The sequence below is a fragment of the Lepidochelys kempii genome, chromosome 1, assembly GCF_965140285.1.
Source record: "Lepidochelys kempii isolate rLepKem1 chromosome 1, rLepKem1.hap1, whole genome shotgun sequence".
In the NCBI taxonomy this organism is placed as follows: Eukaryota; Metazoa; Chordata; order Testudines; family Cheloniidae; genus Lepidochelys; species Lepidochelys kempii.
Window position 1 is genome coordinate 231,018,963 of NC_136380.1, and position 20,406 is coordinate 231,039,368.

Here is a 20,406-nt window from a genome sequence, read left to right on the forward strand (position 1 = left end):
CACAAATCTACTAAGCACAGACAGTGAGAGAAATGAAATTGCTCTGGCTTCCTCGCAATACCTGCTGCAGCATCTCTTCTGTGGCATTCAGCTTCTCCCTGTGCTCCTCTAGGCAGAACTCTAAATCTCGAATCTTTTCTCCTTGTGCTTCCACCTGGTCAGTAAGTACACTTACCTGTAGAGTACAGAAATATGAAAATCCATAACTACCTTGAATTTATATAGCACCTATCACCCTGCAGGACAAGGAATAAATAATAAGAGGCAACCTCTGCAATTACAGCACATAGGAGGCGTTCTGCAATAGTTATGCTGTATGTGCTGAGGAGGAACATAAGACTTGCCATAGTGAATCAGACCATGGTCCAGTATCCTGTCTCTGACAATGGCCCATACCAGAGCTTCACAGGGCGTGTAAAGAACAGGGCAATAATGGAGTGGATCCACCCTTGTCTTCCACTCCTGGTAGCCAGAGGTTTAGGCTCATCCCAAGCCTGGGGTTGCATCCCTGTCCATCTTCACTAACAGACATTCATGGACCTATCCTCCATGAACTTACCTTTTTTGAACCCAGTTATACCTTTGGCCATCACAAAATCCTATGGCAATGAGTTCCACAGGTTGTGTGTTGCATGAAAAGTACTTCCTCTTGTTTGTATTAAACCTGCTACCTATTAATTTCATCAGGTGACCCTTGTTTTTTGTATTGTGTGAGAGGGTAAATAACACTTCTTTATTCATTTTTCCTCACACCATTCATGATCTTATAGACCTCTATCATATCTCCCCTTAATCATCTCTTTTCTAAGATGAACAGCCCTAATCTTTTTAGTCTCTCCTCATATGGAAGCCATTCCAGATCCTTGATCATCATTTTTGCCCTTCCTGAACCTCTTCCAGTTCCATTATATCCTTTTTGAGATGGGGCGACCAGAACTGCACGCAGTATTCAAGATATGAGTGCACCATGGGATTTATAGAGTGGCATATGAAATTTTCTGTCTTGTTTCATCAGCAAACTTTGCCACTTCACTGTTTACCCCCTTTTCCAGATCATTAATGAATACGTTGAATAGTGTAATACAGGTCCCAGTACAGATCCTTGGGGACTCCGCTGCTTACCTCTCTCCATTGTGAAAACTGACCATTTAGTCCTACCCATTGTTTCCATAGCTACGGAGGACTTGTTTACACTTGAAATGCTACTCCGGCACAGCTGCAGCACTGCAGATCCACCAGTGTAGCATTTCAGTGTAGACACTGCCTATGCTGATGGGAGGCATAGGTAATGAACTTCCCCGTCAGAGGTGTAGCTAGGTCAACGGATAGGTGAACACTGGGGATTATGTCAGTTTAACTACTTTGCTCAGGGGTGTGGATTTTTCACTACTAATTTTTTTAGTGTAAACGAGACCTTCGTTTCCTTTTGGTGAGGAGGAGAAAAAAGAAATCCACTGGCCTGCTGAAATTTCAGTGGGATTTTTGGTAGGCGGATAGTAATTGTCCAAAGCTGCAATTCAGTCAGGATCACAGGGCTTCATACCTCCTTTTAAGAACTCATAGTATTTTTCAGAAATGTCCACAATTGGTTGGGGTCTCATTAGAGTCTTGTCTGGGAATCTGCAGGTCTACCAGCACTATGCCTTTGAGGACCATGCTACTTCATTATTTTACTATCAAATCAGATTCAAAGGTATCTTCACACCAATGTCATTTTGTAGGACTACCTAGCCCATCCAGCTATTGAGCAGCCCTGATCCTACTTAGCTATTATTAGTTACTTTACAATGCCCAGGATACTAGCTCCATCATATTACAGGTAAGGTGACCTGATGCCTGCTCTTACAATTGTCAGACCCGATGCAATGAAAAAGGTTAACAAAAACAAAAGGAAGAAGTTAAAACAAGAAGGACCAGGAGAACATCAGTCAGATTATGAACTTACTCCACCTAGCCTTTCCTGAATAAAGAATTAAAAAATAATAGCAAATAAAAATACATAGATCTCTTAGTTGTATAATTTCTTTAAGGTGTCAAAGAAAACGTTCGTCTGAAGGAGGGATAGAATCAGAGAAGGTAGAGGCCTCGTGAACAAGCTCATCGAGCAAGATTAAATAAACTCTCAGTCCAAATGTTGCACTCAAAGCTTCTCATTCAGTCATTTAAAGCACAATCCATACACAGAAGAGGAAAAAACCTAACTTTGGAAATTACTTACTTGCAGAACAAGAGATTCCTTGTCATTTTCCAGACGCCCTAACCTTTCTTGATATACATCTCCATTACCAGATATATGTCCATTAGTCTGAAAAAGAAATTTAAAAAGTGTGGTTTATATGCTATCATATTGTTAGCATTTTTCATCAATAAAACTCCAAAATAACTGAGCCCTAGAAACTCCAGCTACATGCAATACCTCAAGAAAGAGGTTTAAATATAAAAATGGGCTAGATCCTCACCTGGTGTAACCTGTGGTCAATGGAGCCATGCTGATTTACACCAACTGAGGATCTGGCCCCAAATTCTCTGCTGCTGTAACTCCACCAAGTGCAAGTTACAGTAGCAGAGATTTTGGCCCACTAAGCATTACTTTCGGCATGTAGACTTTGATTAATAGACGAGGAAGCAATAAAGGGAAATAAAAAGACCGTGCTCTACAAAACCCCACTAAAAGCACTGCTTCTGTTAGCTTTTTAAGAGAATGTATTCATTTAAAATTAGCATCTCTTCAATTTATTTAAAATAGCATCTGTCACTTTTCTCAAGCAAACTATCATCATCACCCGTGATCCCTTGAGTCAAGGACGAGCTCTACCACAGATTTACATATGGGTCTTGAGTGACTCAGTAAATTATCATATGAAAAGTAAATAAGCATTTCCTTAAAGCTAAAGCACGTAGCAATCAGCAAAAAACATTGGCTCTAATTCTGCAGCAATAGACAGAACCTAAATTTATTCAGCTTTAAGGTTCAAATTCATTATGCAGCCTGTAAAGAGACCAGATTTTAGATACCAATCCAAATATTTATTATGGATAAAAATTACACTGTATAGTGTTGTTAATTTGCAGTTTAAAAACAGATTTTATTCCTAACATTTTTGCGGCCTAAAAGGGTTACAATATAAAGAAAAGACACAGGGCTACATGTTCAGCACAAGGAGCATGTGGGGACTTAAAGACGAGAAGGAAGAAATTGGTCCTCTGTGACTCAATTGCCCAAAGTCACTTATTGCACATTCAGCATTTTAGAAATATCTGCATGATACAGTAGCATTCTGAGACATCCTGGCAAAGAGATGAGTACCTCAAGAAGCTCACCAAGCGAAAAAACAACACAACCACAAAATATCCCATCTGAGGTGAAACAAAATGAATTATTTCAAATGTTATTACTTACGAGCAACATGCTGCATGATAGTACATACAGAGTAATTTAAAAAAAACCCACACAATATAGGGCATCCCTTCACAACCTCAGATATATTTTACTGTGTAAGCAAAACTTTGTATTGTGAATACATTTCTTTAAGAAGTTGCCTCAGTTTGAAGAAAAAATTATGTTGATGCTACCCAGGAACCCAGAAACTGAAAACACAGCAGGAAAATGAATCAACGGAAAGACCTTTTTTTCATAATGATTCCACCAGAAAAACGTAAACTATCTTGGAGAACAATCTGATTTAATTCACACAGATCTTTCACGCTCATTATTTCAAAGCATTTTATAATATCAGCAATGATTAAGTTATTTTTAAAATAGTCTTCCTATCCTCATATAAATCACTTGGGAAAGCATGGGAGCCTGATATAAGGCAATGAAGACAATGGAAAGACTCCCATTGACTTCAACAATCTTTGGATCAGGTCTTGTTTCTTTCCTTCTTTTTGTCTTCTTAATACATACTAAAAGAAATTCCCCAAGCTGGGTCTAATGACTACCTGCATGAGTCAGCAGAACAGCCCTGCAACTCCATGCATGCTCCAAGAATCAGACATCCTGTTGTACTCTCGCAAACTGCAGTACAACATTCAAAATATAATGGAGGACCGCTCAGTTTAAAATTATAGAAATATTAAGCAGTTAAAGGTTAAGTCCTCAAGAAATTGGGGTAAATCCTGCCATTTGCTACATTGGAGTGTTGTGGCAGAGGGTGTGTTGCTTCTAGGCACCTTGGTGTACCAGGGAGATACTGCATGGTAAGAAGAATGTATCACTTTCCCAGGAAGGCAAGAATTTTTGTCATATACTCAAGCAATCAATACCTGGCACCAGGGTCAACATTCTCAGAGGAGCAGGAAGCGTGCCCCAGAGTACACTGCAGCTGTCCATCATGTGTACTCCTGTGCTCGAAGGATTCCTGATGCAGAATAACCTGCCAGTATCTCTGCTCATCCTGGCTCTGCTGGATTCTAAGCACCAGGGCAAGGCTTAGCCATTGTCTGTGTTTACATAAAATTGTTCTGGCGTTCACTGGAATTTAGCTGAAGTAATCGGGATTTACCTCACAGACAATTGAGAAAGACAGGTTAAACAAGTCCAAGAGTTTCCCAAGTAAACTCTTCTTGGATGCTAAAGGGAAGGGCTTTCTTTTAAATTACATGGTGTGTGAATAATGTGAAAAACAAATGTTCATAGCCTTTGCTGCTATTTTGTAAATCAGTGTTACATAACTGGTATCTGTTTAGTTTTCTGAAATCAAAATGGTGAAAATATTTGATCAACATCTTCCATTGCAGGTTCTATCTATCTCACGTGCTTATGCAGCCCCATTACCACTGTTAGCCTCACAACACCCATATGAAGTGGGGAAATATCATTCCCATGTTATAGATGAAGAACTCAAGCACAGTGAGGTTACGACTTGCTCAATGTCACACAGTAGCAGGGAATTGAACCTAAGTCTCCCAAGTGCTAGGCTAGCACCCTAACCACTGGCTCATTCTGCTTCTTTTCTGTGCAAAATCAATACAGACTGACCCCAACGGAAATCTACACACAGAGCCATATCTTTTTTATGGTGCTTATTCTAAAGCACGAGAGTCTTCCAAATATGGGTGAAAACTGATGAGGTGTGATAGCATTGTTGGTCAGTATAGCATTTTGCTAGGACACTTCATTTCCAAGCTCGAGAAGAAAGTTTCCTCTCTGTCCCAGATGGCCCAGGCTTGGTGTGTGCTCAACAGTAAATTTTCTCCACATCATTATTTTAAAAAGGCTTCAGACCATACCTGGAGCTGACAACTTAAAAAAAAAAAAAAAAAAAAAACATTTAAAAATGTTGCCATAACCCCCCCCCCTACAGTAAATAGATGGGAATCCCATTCAGGGCAGAGTAAGCCTGTATTCTCTCTTCCCCAACAAGCAGATTTTCTTTTATTGTACTGGCAATGACAGGTTTTAACAAAACTGCCAAATCAACCAAACCCAGAAACCTTTTGTAAATCCTGTGTAAAAACAGAGAGTTGACTGAGGGCAGGTCGAAACTTAAACGCTGCATCAGCATGGCCGCACCAGTGCGTAGCTTTAGTGCTTTAATGAAGATGCTCTAAGCCTCCGTGAGAGGCCATAGCTACGTCGAAGGGAGATGCGCTCTCCGGCTGACACAGCACTGCCTAGACAGGGGTGGGGGTGGATGAGGTCAGTATAATGACGTCACTTGGGGGAGGGGGGGATGAAAAGATCACACCCCTGAGCAACGTAGTTATACTGATATAGGTCTGTAGTGTAGACTAGAGTGGATTAAACCAAGGTCTCATGCTCAACTCAGTGACGCTTCTCTATCATTCGATAGCACATCCGACCAATTCCTCACTTTCAGAGAATGTTCTAGGCAGAACCTTAATGATTTTCATGAAAACTGGAAAAACCGAAAGCGGGAAATGGGGGACACCCAGAGTCCCGTGAATCCAGCTTCAACTATCTTTCCAGTTGCCTATATCTCAAAGAATGGGTTGACGGCCGCCATTAACAACTTCCAGAATAACAATATCCTCCCCTCAGTTCCGCCCACCCTTCCAGAGTTTAAAATGATGACACCCTAAATGACGTGTCTCCCAGGCAGAAAGGAAAGGCAGAAGAAGGGTGGAGGGAAAGGGATGGAATCAGGATGTATGCAGAGCCTCTGGCAGATTGGGGAGGGGGAGGAGAATGGGAGACCTGGTATGAAGAGGAAGGGCAAATGGGGGGCCCCAAAGAGGATGGGGGGAGAAAGGGAGTAGTAGGGAGTCCCTGAATTAGAGGGGGATGGGAGAGTGGTGTACATGAAGCTACTCATGAGAGGCAGGGAATGCTGGAATGCAAAGACCCACTGATGTGTGCAGTGTGCTTGGCCTACAGAAGGAACAAAGCACACACTAGTAATAACTTCACCCATTGCTGAAAAGCAGCCTCCTCTGCGTAGGTCATGACAGCTATTTAACAGTGCACAGCAACAGTACACAATAGTACAGGAAAGCAAGCTCAGAATACTTGTTTTCATAGAAACTTGTGAGACATTTAGGTCAGTATTTACAATTTACCAAAAAGCGTTTGCATTTGCCAGAAGTCAGGATTTACCATTTGGGCATTTCTGGACTACTTCATGTAGTCCAAAGCACATGAAGAATGAAAATACAAACTTTTCTTCCTTTCAAAGAAAGCTTTCCTCTACCAGTAACTTAGGGTTTACTATGCGGATTCTGGAGGTTTTGTGTTAAAAAAAGATGTTTTGGTGGGAGGAGAGAATGCAGACTTACTCATATTGGCTTTAATGATATAAATAAGTGAGCAGTCCCAATGAAATAATTGAGACGACTCACAAGCTTAAAATGCTTTGCAGGATCAGGTCCAGACTACTTAGAATCTTGCAGGATCAAGACATTACTAGTTACTAAAATCACAGACTCAGCACAGACTGCAGCAACCCACAGCAACAATTGCAAAAATACATTTTAAATGAGTATGCATAGATTTCTTTTTATACACACTTCTGGAGGGGACAGTCATGTGATAAAAGATATCCTGTACCTTTTGCTGTTTAATCTGCCCTCTACCAACTAAAACTTATTTTAACACGCCAAAGCACTGAGCAATTTCGAACAGGTGCCATTTTAAAGCATTCTTTTCCCTCAAATATAGAATTTCCCTCAAAAATTAGCCTCACTTATGGCCTATGAAGGGTGATATTTTTGTTGTCCATCTCTGAACCCCTCTATTCCTGCCCCTCTTTTTTTTTTGTTTTTGTTTTAAAAGATAAAATAACCAGAACTGAACACAGCATTCCAGCTAAATATTTGCTTTATATTGTGTTATATTCCATAATAACATATTTATTCCTTTCTTTATACGGGTACATCCTAACATTTAGTTTTCTGTTTTCAACACTGTTGCACATTGAACAGAGATTTTTCACTGGGCTGTCCAGTGACATACTCATGTCTCTTTCCTGAGTGTTTGCATTAACTTAGAATCCATTAATACGTATATAGCTCAAATTATTCCTTCCAACACATATTACCGAGCATTTGTCAACTCTAAACATCTGCACCATGATGCCCATTCATCTAGCTTTGTTGGGTCCCTCGAGTTCCTCAGATCTTCTCTAATCCTGACTAACCCAAATCATTTTGTGCCACCAGTAGATTTTGCCACCAAACCATTAACCCCCTATTCCTATCTCACAGGATGGTGTGCTGTGTCAGAAAAGGTATTACTGACATTCATTTGGGATGACCCACAAAAATCATGAATAGCTTCACCATTCATGAGTAAATCTCAGACTCAAACTGAGGAAACCTTTATACCACATCACACAATCATATACACAGTATCTTCCTCCCATTGACTCTAATAGGCTTTGGATCAAGCCCTATATATCTAGCTATAGCTTCCGCTACCTTAATCAGTTTAACTAGTATGCACAGAAGTCCACCTCTTCTCTCTCAAGCCTGCATCTCCTTTGAACTCTTCTTCCTTATAACCCTTGTGATTTTCACCACAGCTATAAATTAGCCAGCTATAATCATTGTGATCGACTATTAAACAGCATACTTTTAAAAGTTTACTGGACATGCCTGTGAGATTTCATCATAAAGAAGAAAAATACACTAAACTAATTTTACTTTTAAAAGGTTTAGCAGAAATGCAAGTGAAACACCCCCACCCACCCCCGCCCCCAAAAATGAACTTAGAAGAAAGTCTGAAAACAAGTCAACAGAACCTTACAATTCACCTGAAACATTTCTAAAAATAAATAAAGCAGCTGCTGAGATCGGAAGGGGACACTATTTCAGGATGGTTAATTCCTTCAGTCACAATTCAGTATCTGCTACAACACAAAAATGCAACCCTTACTGTAATAGTGTTATGTGCAATAGTGCTATAGTTTGTTACCCAAACAAATAGCACGACTCAGAAGAAAAACAGGATGTTCTTACCCTTTTTAGTGAAGCACAGTGCTTGTGAATGTTCCAGTTACACTCCATTTCGGTCACATTTATCTTTGTGTATTTTACAGATGTGACCGAACATTGTGTCTAGTTGAGAGACCAAAAGCTGCAGCAGTAGTGATGCAGAGAGCTATCGTACCACAATACGCACAAGGGTGTGCCATCAAGATTTCCTGAAGCAGATATTTTTGTGGGAAAGCTAGCAATGACCAGGTTTCCTCATCTACCTGGAGATCGTATAGAATGTGGAGCTAGGGTGGGAAGGGAGGCTGAAGGGCGCCTGCTCCCTCATCCATGGAAAGCAGTTTCTCACTAGATTTAAGACATCAAAGCCCCACCCCCCCAAAGAGCCTAATTTGTTCAAATTTGAGGCACCAAAGCCCCTTCCCTTCGCACTACACAATTTCAGAAAACTAGGTGCTTTCCCACAAAGATCAGTTTCCCCTTTGAGATACCCAAGGGCCTCATCAATTTTCCTCCATTAGTCATTTCCCCCTTCCCCATCTCACTGGCTCATCTGGCAGAGAGTAATAAAGCCTCCCTTAACCTCTTTTGTTGCAGTACAAGCACTTCCCGTCTCAACTCCACAGCTTCTACCAAAATCAGGACGAGCCTCCTTTTAAATGGAAATAATTCAGTTAAAAATAGAGGTTCTGATTCTGTTTCCTGCTTACAAGCATCAAAATATAAATATGGTTAAAAACACCAGGTTTGACACTCAGATTTTACCGATGGACTATTATTTTAATAGGTGGAAGAGTTGGTGGAACGCACAAGTGCAGAGGCCAAGCAAAAATGAAAAATAATTGAAAAAATAGTTGAACGGTCTCAAGACTCAAACATGATTTATTTAAAGTTTTAGGAGAAGATGATTTAGGAGTCTGGTTATGTTGTATCCTCACAACAATACCAAATACCTCAGTGTTTTAAGTTTTGAACTGCCACCCGCTCAGTATTCAGAATAAGTAATTATACCCCATCATACTTTTGCCAACTCTCACAATTTTATTGCAAATCTCAAAATATCTGGGTATAAACCCCCAGTTCCTGGAGTCTTGTGATTATCTGAAAATTTCAGCTTTTGTTTATTACAAAAAAAAGTTTATAGCCTCAGGATGTCAGAAAAAAGTATTGAAACCGTGAACTCTAAAAGAGTCAAACACCAGGAGGCGGGTGACAAGAACCCCACATTTTTTACTCATTGAACTCTCATGATTTTTAAGACAATCATGAATTTGTGACCCCAACTCATGATTTTCGGGTTCGCAATACTGCCCTTGTGGCTGCTTGAGAACAGGGTACAATGCATTAACTTATCAAAGGTACCAACCAAAGCAGCAGGGTAGATGGCTCCCTGCTATTCTCAAATCACTTATTTTATCAAAGGCAGACCAAACTTGATAGTAATCCCTAGAAAGGAGGATAATCTTGTGGTTAAAGAGCACTCCACAGCTAGGCCTCTCACGAGCAAAAACTCAATTATGTGACAATTTGTGATATGGGCACTTTCCACTAGGGGGAGGATGGAATCATCACACTCCTTTCAACCTTTGATCTCTGTCAGGATCCGAATTCAGTTCTCAAGGGGTGAGAGACTACATGTGCCACATACTATCATAAAATACTTTCAGGATCTAACCCAGTCAGTCTAAATCAAATAAATCTATCCTATGTCTACACTAAGAAAATCAAATAAATCTTCACTTGAATACAGGATTTTTCCATGAATAAATCACTTTTAACGTTTCTTGGTGAGTGATCTACTTCTGCCACATGGGAACCACTCCACATCTTAAAAAGGGCTGATTTATTTCAGTACACTTATCTCAGACAAGCAAATTTATCTTTGAAACCTAATATGCCCTCATAAAGAATACTATTGGTTTTATTAGCTCCCAGGAATCTGGCCAGCTTCTGAAGGAATTAACTCATTAAAGAGGAGGCAGGACCTGTAGCTGAGTTTGTGAGAGGACCGCGTTTTTTCATGGTGCAACAACTACGTGCACGGAGTCAGGAAATCATTGTCAGCATCACAAGTCAACTCATTACCAAAAGCTGAAGATACACATGAACTGACCCATGGTGAACATGAAACTTGGCTAAAAAATGGTCACTGGCTGTTACAGGTCACTGGCTCCTCTGTATAAAAAACACGCAGAGTTACACCCCTACCACCATTAGAGAGGGGCCAAAGACGAAAGGTTTGGATCTAAACTTTGGGGAGCTTAGGTCTGGGGTTCTGGACCAGGCTCATCTTTAAACAAGACACAGTCTGGGAGTTATCCCAGAAAGGTACAGGACACTCACTCAACTTGACCATGTTTTTTCTGTAATCAATCAATCAATATCACTTAAAAAGCAACAACAAATCATCCGATTTCAATCTGAAAACTCAACTCAGGAGAAGAGTGAGGTGATGCTCATGGTTATGGGAAAGCATTTTAAGAAACTTGCTAGCAGCTTGAGAGTGCCTGCTACCCAGAGAGGAAGCCGGTCCTGGTAAGAGGAAGGTGCAGTTATGACTGAGGGGTGTCTTTAGATTTTGTTTTCCGTTTGATTTTTACTCTACATTGCTTAAAGTGAGGCTCCACTCATAAAAGCGATTAGGTAAAATGTATACCTCCTTACTCAAGAGATTTGCTCCCGTGTACCTGTTCCCAGCCAGAGCTGCTGACTTTAGTGACTAAAAAAGGTTTTGCTGCATTTAACTCTTATTAGCACCTTGGAGCCAACTCTGGAAGAGCGAGTTGAATTCTATTCCCTTTTGTGCTTCATCAACAGAATTATGTATCAAGTTTAAACTGAAAGCAACAGAGTTGCAGTGGTACAATGAAGAGCAGAATTTGGTTTGAAATACCTTTATTACCCATGATGATATGCAAGAAGGATAAAAATACTGCCTTTCAATTTGTGGGGCTCATAGTTAGAAATAGATTTTTTTTTTTTTTTAATTTATTTGCAAACTGGCCATATCTGACCTGGAAAGCACTGAGAAACAAAACCAGATCTATTTACAGAGAAAAGAGACTGTGAATAACTGCTTTGCCCTGGGCACTATATACATTAAGTAGATACACATTAGAATAGAATGAGAATTTTTATTCATCAGCAACAAACTAAAAATCCCTGAAGCTCGGGAAAGGTTATGATCGCGTCATGAACGTCACAGCTGTTTCCTACATCTATGATGAGACACACTGAAACCCTGGATCCCAATACTTCTGAACTTTGAAGCAGCCTGAATCCAGATCTAAACTGTGAATAATTGGGCCCATATCTAAGTTTAATCACACAAATCCATCCACTTCCAGCATGCACCCAGGGAAATGCCTGCATGATTTCCACCACACATTTTTTTATTCACCGGAGTTAGAAAAGCAGACAAGAAAAGCATCTTGATGCTACCCCGCTGAGTTAATTAACACATTGTGGATTTCAAATGGAGATGTTAAGAGTTCATTTTGTTCAATGGAAACATTAGTTTACCTCTGAATTCCTCAATGGAAACTACTTGATCACTTTACATAGACAACTCCATGAGCAGATGTTACTGCACAACACGTACAGCTGGTTCCAACTGGCCATTTGGCACACTCAGCCGTTTCCTTAAAATATTTCCCATCCATATTTTAACTGAACGACTTGTCCTTTGTGTAAAAAGGACATCTGAAACAGGAGGTTCGTTTTGTTTTTAAATGCTTAGTGTGTAGAATCCTGCTCTCCTTCCTTTGCGAGTCATCCCAAAGGGGCTACACATGTAAGTACAGCAGGAACAATTTGGTGTGGGGTCAGGGAGAGCCATGAGGATAACTTGAGACAGCCAATTTCAATATTGTGGGAGTGAAAGAAATCTCAGCTAACTGTACCACATTATACAGAACTATATGAGGCAGGGGTAGGCAACCTATGGTATGAGAGCTGATTTTCAGTGGCACTCACACTGCCCGGGTCCTGGCCACCAGTCCTGGGGGCTCTGCTGCCAGCCGGGGTTCCGGCCGCCAGCCCCACTCAGCCTGCTGCCAGCCCCAGGTCATGGCCATGGTCCCAGGGGCTCTGCTGCTGGCCTGGGGTACCAGCCGCCAGCCCACTGCCAGCCGGAGTTCTGTCCGCCGGCCCCCTCAGACCGCTGCCGGGCCCAGGTCCCAGCTGCCGGTCCGGGGGGCTCCGCTGCTGGACTGGGGTTCCATCCGCCAGCCCCGCTCAGCCTGCTGCCAGCCCCGGGTCACAGCCACCGGTCTGGGGGGGATCTGTTGCTAGCCTGGGGTACGGGCCTCTGGGCCCCTGCCAGCTGGGGTTCCAGCTGCTGGCCCTGCTCAGCCCGCTGCCGGCCCTGGGTCCCGGCCACCAGTCTGGTGGACTCCGCTGCTGGACTGCGGTTCCGTCCGCCAGCCCCGCTCAGCCTGCTACCAGCCCCGGGTCACAGCCACCGGTCTGGGGGGGGGGGGGGGGGGATCTGTTGCTAGCCTGGGGTACTGGCCACTGGGCCCCTGCCAGCTGGGGTTCCGCTGCTGGCCCTGGGTCCCGGCCACCGGTCCGGGGGGCTCTGCTGCTAGCCTGGGGTCCCGTCTGCTGGCCCAGGGCTCTGCTCCTGGCCTCAACCTGGGGCTCTGCAGCCAACCCCAGCTGTGGCCCTCTGGCCCCAGCCTGGGGCACTGAGGGGTGCAGACAGGGCCAAGAAGGGGCGCAGCTCAGCATGAATCACATGGATTCTTATTATTGGCACAAGAAACTTTAAATTAGAGTGAATAAATGAAAACTCGGCACACCACTTCTGAAAGCTGCCGACCCCTGATATGAGGAATGCTAATCCAGACCCTTTCCCAGCTAGATCACTACTTCAAATTCCACCTGTGATAGCAGTATTTGAAAGCTGTTACCATCTGACAGCTGTTCAGTGGTCTATGCGAAATGAGTTTGGCGATTTCTTTTCAGTTCCTAATAGGCAGGCACATCTGCATCTCAAAACCACGACCAAAACTGGCACTATTTGGCATCCTTATTGATAGTGTTAGCAGAGAAACTGGTCACGGAGATGGAACTATCTTCTTGCTGATACAGACGGCGCCTCCTGCTCACAAATAAGGCATACTACTGGCAGGCCAGTACAGCCAAACTTGTACTGCCCATGCTTTACCTGCAGAGATTTTTCATTCATCACCGATATAATTTACTTAGCACCTTTCACAAGCATTCAAATATTATAAATCAACTTCTTGGACAGCACATGATTAAGTCCCATGTTTACCCCCATTCCACACAGACATGATATTAGCTAGAGTTGATGTTATTACTGTAAATTACAGACCTTCAAGGTGCTAAAATTATAGATAACTTTATATATTTTGAAGAATTGAATCCCATATAATTCAATCTCTTCCTTCTGACATCAGTGTGTTAACCGCCATTTTGGGTCTTGATCACAGATTTCAACACTGAGGGCTCTGATCCAAAGCCTGCTGAAGTCAATGAAAAGATTTCCACTGACTTCAGCAGGCTTTAGATCAGGCCCTGGGTCATTTGACTAGTATAAAGCAAAAGCTACTTCAAAAACACAGCTCTCCTCCTAGAACCTTCAATAAGAGAAAAGTTCAGCAGCTGTATTATTCCCAGGACCAGTAACTCTCAACTGAGATTTCACAGAACTACATGTGCCACTAGATGGCACCTGAAGTCAAACAGAAGCAAATTCTATCAATGAAAAGCATTACATTCTTACAGGGCCCAATATTCAAAAATGGCCTCTAATTTCGCACACGTAACTGAGTTTGCATGCAGTGTTGTGAATGTTACTAACAGAATGCAGTCTTAGGAACACAAGAACTGCCCGCTTCCCCCTCCCATGCGCCCAAGGTCCATCTAGTCTGGTATCTGGTCTCCAATGGCGGACAGCACTAGCTCCTTCTGAGGAAGATGCGAAACCTTGCAGTAGGTAGATGTGGAATAATCTGTTCCCTGCCCCTCCTTGCATTAGGTGTTATTCTGATTGCTAACACTTAGGCCATAGCTACACTACAAAGCTGTAGCGTTGCCAGCACACGCACTGTAAACCGATGGGAGAGAGCTCTCCTGTCACCTTACTTACTCCAGCCCCCGAGAGCGGTGGTAACTATGCCGGCGGGAGAACTTCCACACCAGCGCTTAGGTCAATGTAATTTACAATCGCTCGGGGATGGCTTATTCGCACCCGACTGACATAACTTATACTGACGCATGTGGTAATGTGTACATAGCCTTAGAGATTGACAAACGCTGAAGTATGAGGTCTAATATATCATTTTCACTTCCACCACCAGAGCTCCCCTGAGATATGTATTCTCCCCTAAGCCACCAAACCAGCACCAAAGGTACTCACAAACAAGGAAGACTTTCACTTGCCCCCGCAAGCAAGTACACCAGGAATACTGCAACCAGAAGGGGATTAGGAATGCAAAATTAGTGGTCAGGCTGAGGCCTCTTTGAAAAGGTTGCCCTAAATTATGTCTCTCATATGCTGTGCATAATTACTTCCTCTGTGCTTTCCTAAGTCACACTCTACTACAGAGTAACACACTGCTCTCAAATGCAGTAGTAACAAGCCACGGGCAAGGGAAAAATTAACCTGCCAAGTACACACTGGGGTTTCTTCAAGGTAAGGATAACAAAACTGGAATTCACAGGCACAGAAGGTAACTGGAACAGATTTGGTCTCTAATATGCAATTTATGCTGAATAATACGATATACCACTAATTTATTTCTTAAACTAACATAACAGTCAGTTAAAGATGCTATCATTCTAAAAGTTTTCCTGATAGATTATTAATACCAAAAAGCATAAACAGTTGGTCTGATCAAAAAATTTCCATCAAAAATTCAACTAACTAAAATTTTCTTTAACAGTGTCTGCTTTTCACAGAAAATTTTGATTTTTTCCATAAAAATATCAAATGCCCAATCACTGGAAAAATTTCCCACCAAGAGGAGACACTGTGGTGCATCATGGAAAATGTCCAACCAGGGACCCCGGGCTATAAGGGACAATGAGATCATGAGGCTCTACAGTAGCTTTTCTGAAGCAAATTATTTCCCATTTTGGTCTTCAATTTTTGACTGAAAATTCAGAATTTTTCTGCAGAAAATAAAAACCCATTTTCTGACCAGCTGTAGCATGTAAGACAGGACACCAATATTTTATAAGAAAGTCAAGGGGATATTGTACCATTTGGCTTTGGAGCCATTCAATCAAAGCTTCTGCTGTGGAATCTGGGACCTGACATCGCAGTCCTTCTTTTTCATCTGCTTCCATCATCTCTAATAAACCACGCAAATCCTCCACAAGGTGCAGTGCTCGCAGGCTCCCCATGAATGGAGAGGTAGGGGACTGACAATCAAATATACCATTGGAATACTCCAAAGCCTTGGAACCTAGACAAAAGCAAGCAAGGATTACATTAGATAAGCCACAAGAGTAAATAAATATATAAATACAATTATGTGACTTGCTATAATACATCTAGGACGGACAGAGGTTCTCAAACAGTGGTCCGTGAGCTCCATTCAGGTGGTCCACAGATAGTTCCCTCTAAGGTGCACCCCTAGGTGACTGCATACAGAAGAATGAAGGGCCACCCACCTTATTAGTGGAGCTGCGCAGGCATGGGCTCCACTAATTAGGTGCCTGGACCCTGGAGAAGATGCACATGTAAGGTGAGGTGGTGGCCTTGGGGGGAATAGGGAGTAGGTGGGAGGGGACAGTGGGGTGAGAAGATGGGTGGGGGGGAATTTGGGACGTGCAGGGCTGCGGCGGCCAGAGAAAGTGGCGACTTCCCCAGCTCCAGGGCTGCGGCTGCCCCTCCTTCCCAGCCCCGGCTCAAGGGCTGCCGTGGTGGGGGAGAAAGGGAGAGAACCTCCTCCTTCCCAGCCCCAGGTCGGAGGCTGCCGTGGTGGGGGAGAGGGAGAGACCGCCCTCCCATCCTTCTCAGCCCCAGCTCGGCGGCTGCCGTGGCAGAGAGAGAGAGGGCACATCCACCACGTTAGAAAGGTAAGACTACTAATATTAAAATATGAGTAGTGTGCTTTTATTTGTAGAGCAAAAAAAATTAAGTATTAAGTTTTTTTTAATATAGTGCTTTTATCCAAAGCTCTTTACAATAGTTAGCTGATGGTATGAACAACATTTGGAAAGATCATTCAACATTAAGTGGTCCACCGAGACCCTCAGCAATTTTCAAGTGGTCCGTGGAAAAAAAAGTTTGAGAAGCACTGATCTAGGAGGTTAGGCACCTACAGGGATTCCTAGTGACAAATATTATTACCAACAAAATTCAGACCTGGATCTGGATTTTGAACCTCCCAGTTTTTAAGGGTGTTTGGATGTAGGCTCATCTACAGCACAAACATAGGTAATTATTCACTGATACTCATCTGGTGTCCTGCTGCTACCTGTAATTTGTATTTTTTCTACAATTTTAATGTACAGGAAACCTAACATGATATATCACGAACTGTATTGCACCAGAGTAACATGCCAATACAAAGTACACTGGAGTTCAAGGCACAGCTTGGTCCCCTAGCTCCCCAGGCTACCAGAGGTTGGGAATACTGTGGAAGAAACATGCTCAGCCCTAGCAGTGTTTTGTCTCACTCTGTGGTGATTACATGACCCAAGAGAGCTGATGGGTTCCACAGGGAATTGCAGTCAACATTTTTCACTCAAAAAGATAGGTTACTCTGATGTAAGGGCTTGGAAGCCTTTAAAAAAATAGAGAGAAAGGAAATACTGAATGACTTCCCCTAAAATTAAAACCCTAAGCCCAAACAAGTTGGATATCGTGGAGTTCACACATTAGTATTAGTAAGCAAAAGTTATCATTCACTAACACAAAGGTTTCAAGTGGTACCTGTGTTAGTCTGTATCTGCAATAAGGTGAAGATGCATCTGCTGAAGTGGGTTTAGCCCACGAAAGCTTATACCCAAATATATTGGTTAGTCTCTAACATGCCACAAGTACCCCTGGTTCATTTTACTAACACAAAGGATGTTCACTTTAAAGTTAAAGGTTCAATAAAAAAGGGAAGAAATTCACAGTTAAAGCCGATTTAAATTAGCTTAGATAATTCTGTCTCGACACTGCAACACACTGATGTGAGACTGTCACATCTGTAACGACTTAATACTGTAATGCCTAGACACAATGAGACATATTAACGACAAAGTATCAGCTTTTGTGTTGTTAACTGTTTCGATATTGCAGATATATGCAGAATGTACACTTCTTTTTCAGCCTTCATTTGTCTGGCAGTCTGAAAAATGCAAGCATTCCAACTATTAATTCCCCTTGAGAAAATTAAAAAGAGAAAAATCCCTTGCAGAAGTATAGGAGATGTTAGGACAGAATTAACAACTCGTTTTCAATATTATTTAAAGGTTTGTAAAGACATAAGTAATTAAGTCTTTGGTGCCTTAAACATCCTGATAACCACCCTTTATTTTTACATTAAACCCCATGCTGTCCAAGCCTACTTGGGCCCTTTATAATACAGATGCTAGACCAGATCTGCATGCTAATACCTACTTAAAGATTTTTTTTTTTTTTTTAAGAGATAGACTATATCAATCCTAGGACATCATTATGACCCATTGTATTCACTGCACATATGTGCCAGAGGTCTTTAAGGAGATAGCATCATGGAGAAAAGTCAGTTCCAGCAAAGCAGGCACTTTTTGAAACTTTTTAAAGGAAATTATTGTATGTGGGATTGTTGAAGCCTTCATATCTCTGATGCTGCCTACGCAGAATACTTCTTCCATTTGAACAGCTGTTTGGATAGCTCTGCTGGAATGGAATCAAACCAAAAACTTCTGTCTGCTTTGTTTCTGTTTTATATGATTGTATTTTTTTCACAGCTCACTGGACACAGCTTTAAGAGTTCAGGAAGTAATATACTTTTTGATCTCTCTCCCCAGCCCAGTAAAAATGTATGAGCGAATTGCTCATGCTTATGAAAACATTAAAGTTAGAGATAGGCCCAAACCAAAGCCCTGATTCAAAAACCCTCTACTTCAAAGGGATCAAAATTCAGTTCTTAATCTGAATTGTCCCATCCAGACCCATTTAATTAATTTCTCCCAAGACTTGAATGAGGTACAGCACTAGATAAGCTTTCCCTTCCTGACACCCCACTACTCTTCAAACACACACTAATCCTGATTCAAAACATCCTTGGCAATTCCAGTCCTTCAAGTTGAACCACATTGCCCACTGGTTTTGTGAAGTATAGTGACAGGGAGATCAGAGAAAGGGTGCAATTGCATTGGCACTATGTGTTTGCAGGCATTTGTGCCATCCTCTTTCAAATCTGTTTGCATCCTTTGAGTTTCACAAACTAGTTAGTAGGAAGTCAAACACAGTTCTATTTGCATCCTCCTTCGACTTGAACTCAGCCCTCCACATATGAAAGGAGAATTGAACTGGTTAAACAAATAGCATAATGTTTTTACCTGCTATAATGCCATCCATCTGTTCCAAAGCTGCAGCCAGCATGTCACTTGCGTCACTCATCATCTTCCTGCTTCTCAAGGATACTCGCTTCTAAAGCCTAACAAGAAATGAAATGATAATTCCGTTACATGGACACCAACTCTTCAAAAGGCTCAACCATGCAAGTCAGTCTGCAAGTGGCTATTCATTTCGCCGCTGTATTAATTAGGGTGGAATACATCGGTCAAAAGTGTTAACATAATCCAACATTAAATAGTACTAAACAAGGTCTGGGGTTTGGTATACAGAGACCTCAGCTTGTTTAATACTATGGCAAACGCACCATTAAAAATCCTTGTACCCTGTTAAAGATACAGAGAAGGAAAAAACAGTTAAAGTATCTGCAATGAAAAATATTAAGTTCAAATTTCATTTTAACAACCTCCCTTGTTCCCTTTCCTTTAGCTGGAGAGAGTTTTTAGAAGGAAACCTTCCCATCTTGTTTGACGGTCTCTTAGATGGTAATAACTGCCCTTTTGGGGAAGAGGGAAGTGAGTTGAAATGGGCTGGAACTGTTATTGTTGCTGTTGTTAGAGTCTCATCCCATTTTATTTCAAAAAAAGAAAAGGAGGACTTGTGGCACCTTAGAGACTAACATTTATTTGAGCATGAGCTTTCGTGAGCTACAGCTCACTTCATCGGATGCATTCAGTGGAAAATACAGTGGGGAGATTTATACACACAGAGAACATGAAACAATGGGTGTTACCATACACACTGTAACAAGAGTGATCAGGTAAGGTGAGCTGTTTGTTATCAGCAGGAGAGCGGGGGGAGGAGGGGGGGAGGTGGCGGAACCTTTCATAGTGATAATCAAGGTGGGCCATTTCCAGCAGTTGACAAGAACGCCTGAGGAACAGCAGGGGGGAGGGGGAATAAACAAGGGGAAATAGTTTTACTTTGTGTAATGACACATCCACTCCCAGTCTTTATACAAGCCTAAGTTAATTGTATCCAGTTTGCAAATGAATTCCAATTCAGCAGTCTCTCATTGGAGTCTGTTTTTGAAGCACAAATCAGACGTCAAGAATTATAACATTCAAAAACCAGTCGGAGAACACTTCAATCTCTTTGGTCACTCGATTACAGACCTAAAAGTGCAATTCTTCAACAAAAAAACTTCAGAAACACATACAATTAACTTAGGCTTGAATAAAGACTGGGAGTGGATGTGTCATTACACAAGGTAAAACTATTTCCCCTTGTTTATTTCCCCCTCTACTGTTCCTCACACGTTCTTGTCAACGGCTGGAAATGGCCCTCCTTGATTATCACTATAAAAGGTTCTCCCCCCACTCTCCTGCTGGTAATAGCTCACCTTTCCTGATCACTCTTGTTACAGCGTGTATGGTAACACCCATTGTTTCATGTTCTCTGTGTATATAAAATCTCCCCACTGTATTTTCCATTGTATGCACCCGATGAAGTGAGCTGTAGCTCACCAAAGCTTATGCTCA

The 20,406-nt window shown here is 42.0% G+C and overlaps 1 protein-coding gene across 9 annotated transcripts in view; it reads right to left on the reverse strand.

Annotated features, from left to right (window-relative positions):
* Positions 1 to 20,406, reverse strand: part of PPFIBP1 (PPFIB scaffold protein 1) — a 171,799-nt gene that overhangs the window by 54,781 nt on the left and 96,612 nt on the right. For 8 of the 9 annotated variants that reach the window (XM_073317290.2, XM_073317257.2, XM_073317268.2 and 5 more), the window contains exons 2-5: positions 18,910 to 19,007; positions 15,628 to 15,833; positions 2,219 to 2,305; positions 62 to 175 (exon numbers count right to left, since the gene is read on the reverse strand). In XM_073317290.2, the coding sequence (XP_073173391.1) occupies positions 62 to 175; positions 2,219 to 2,305; positions 15,628 to 15,833; positions 18,910 to 18,973 (471 nt within the window). In that variant the 5' untranslated portion in view covers positions 18,974 to 19,007. Of the gene's footprint in view, positions 1 to 61; positions 176 to 2,218; positions 2,306 to 15,627; positions 15,834 to 18,909; positions 19,008 to 20,406 lie in introns of those variants that run through there. The other variant, XM_073317328.2, reaches the window with a different exon arrangement.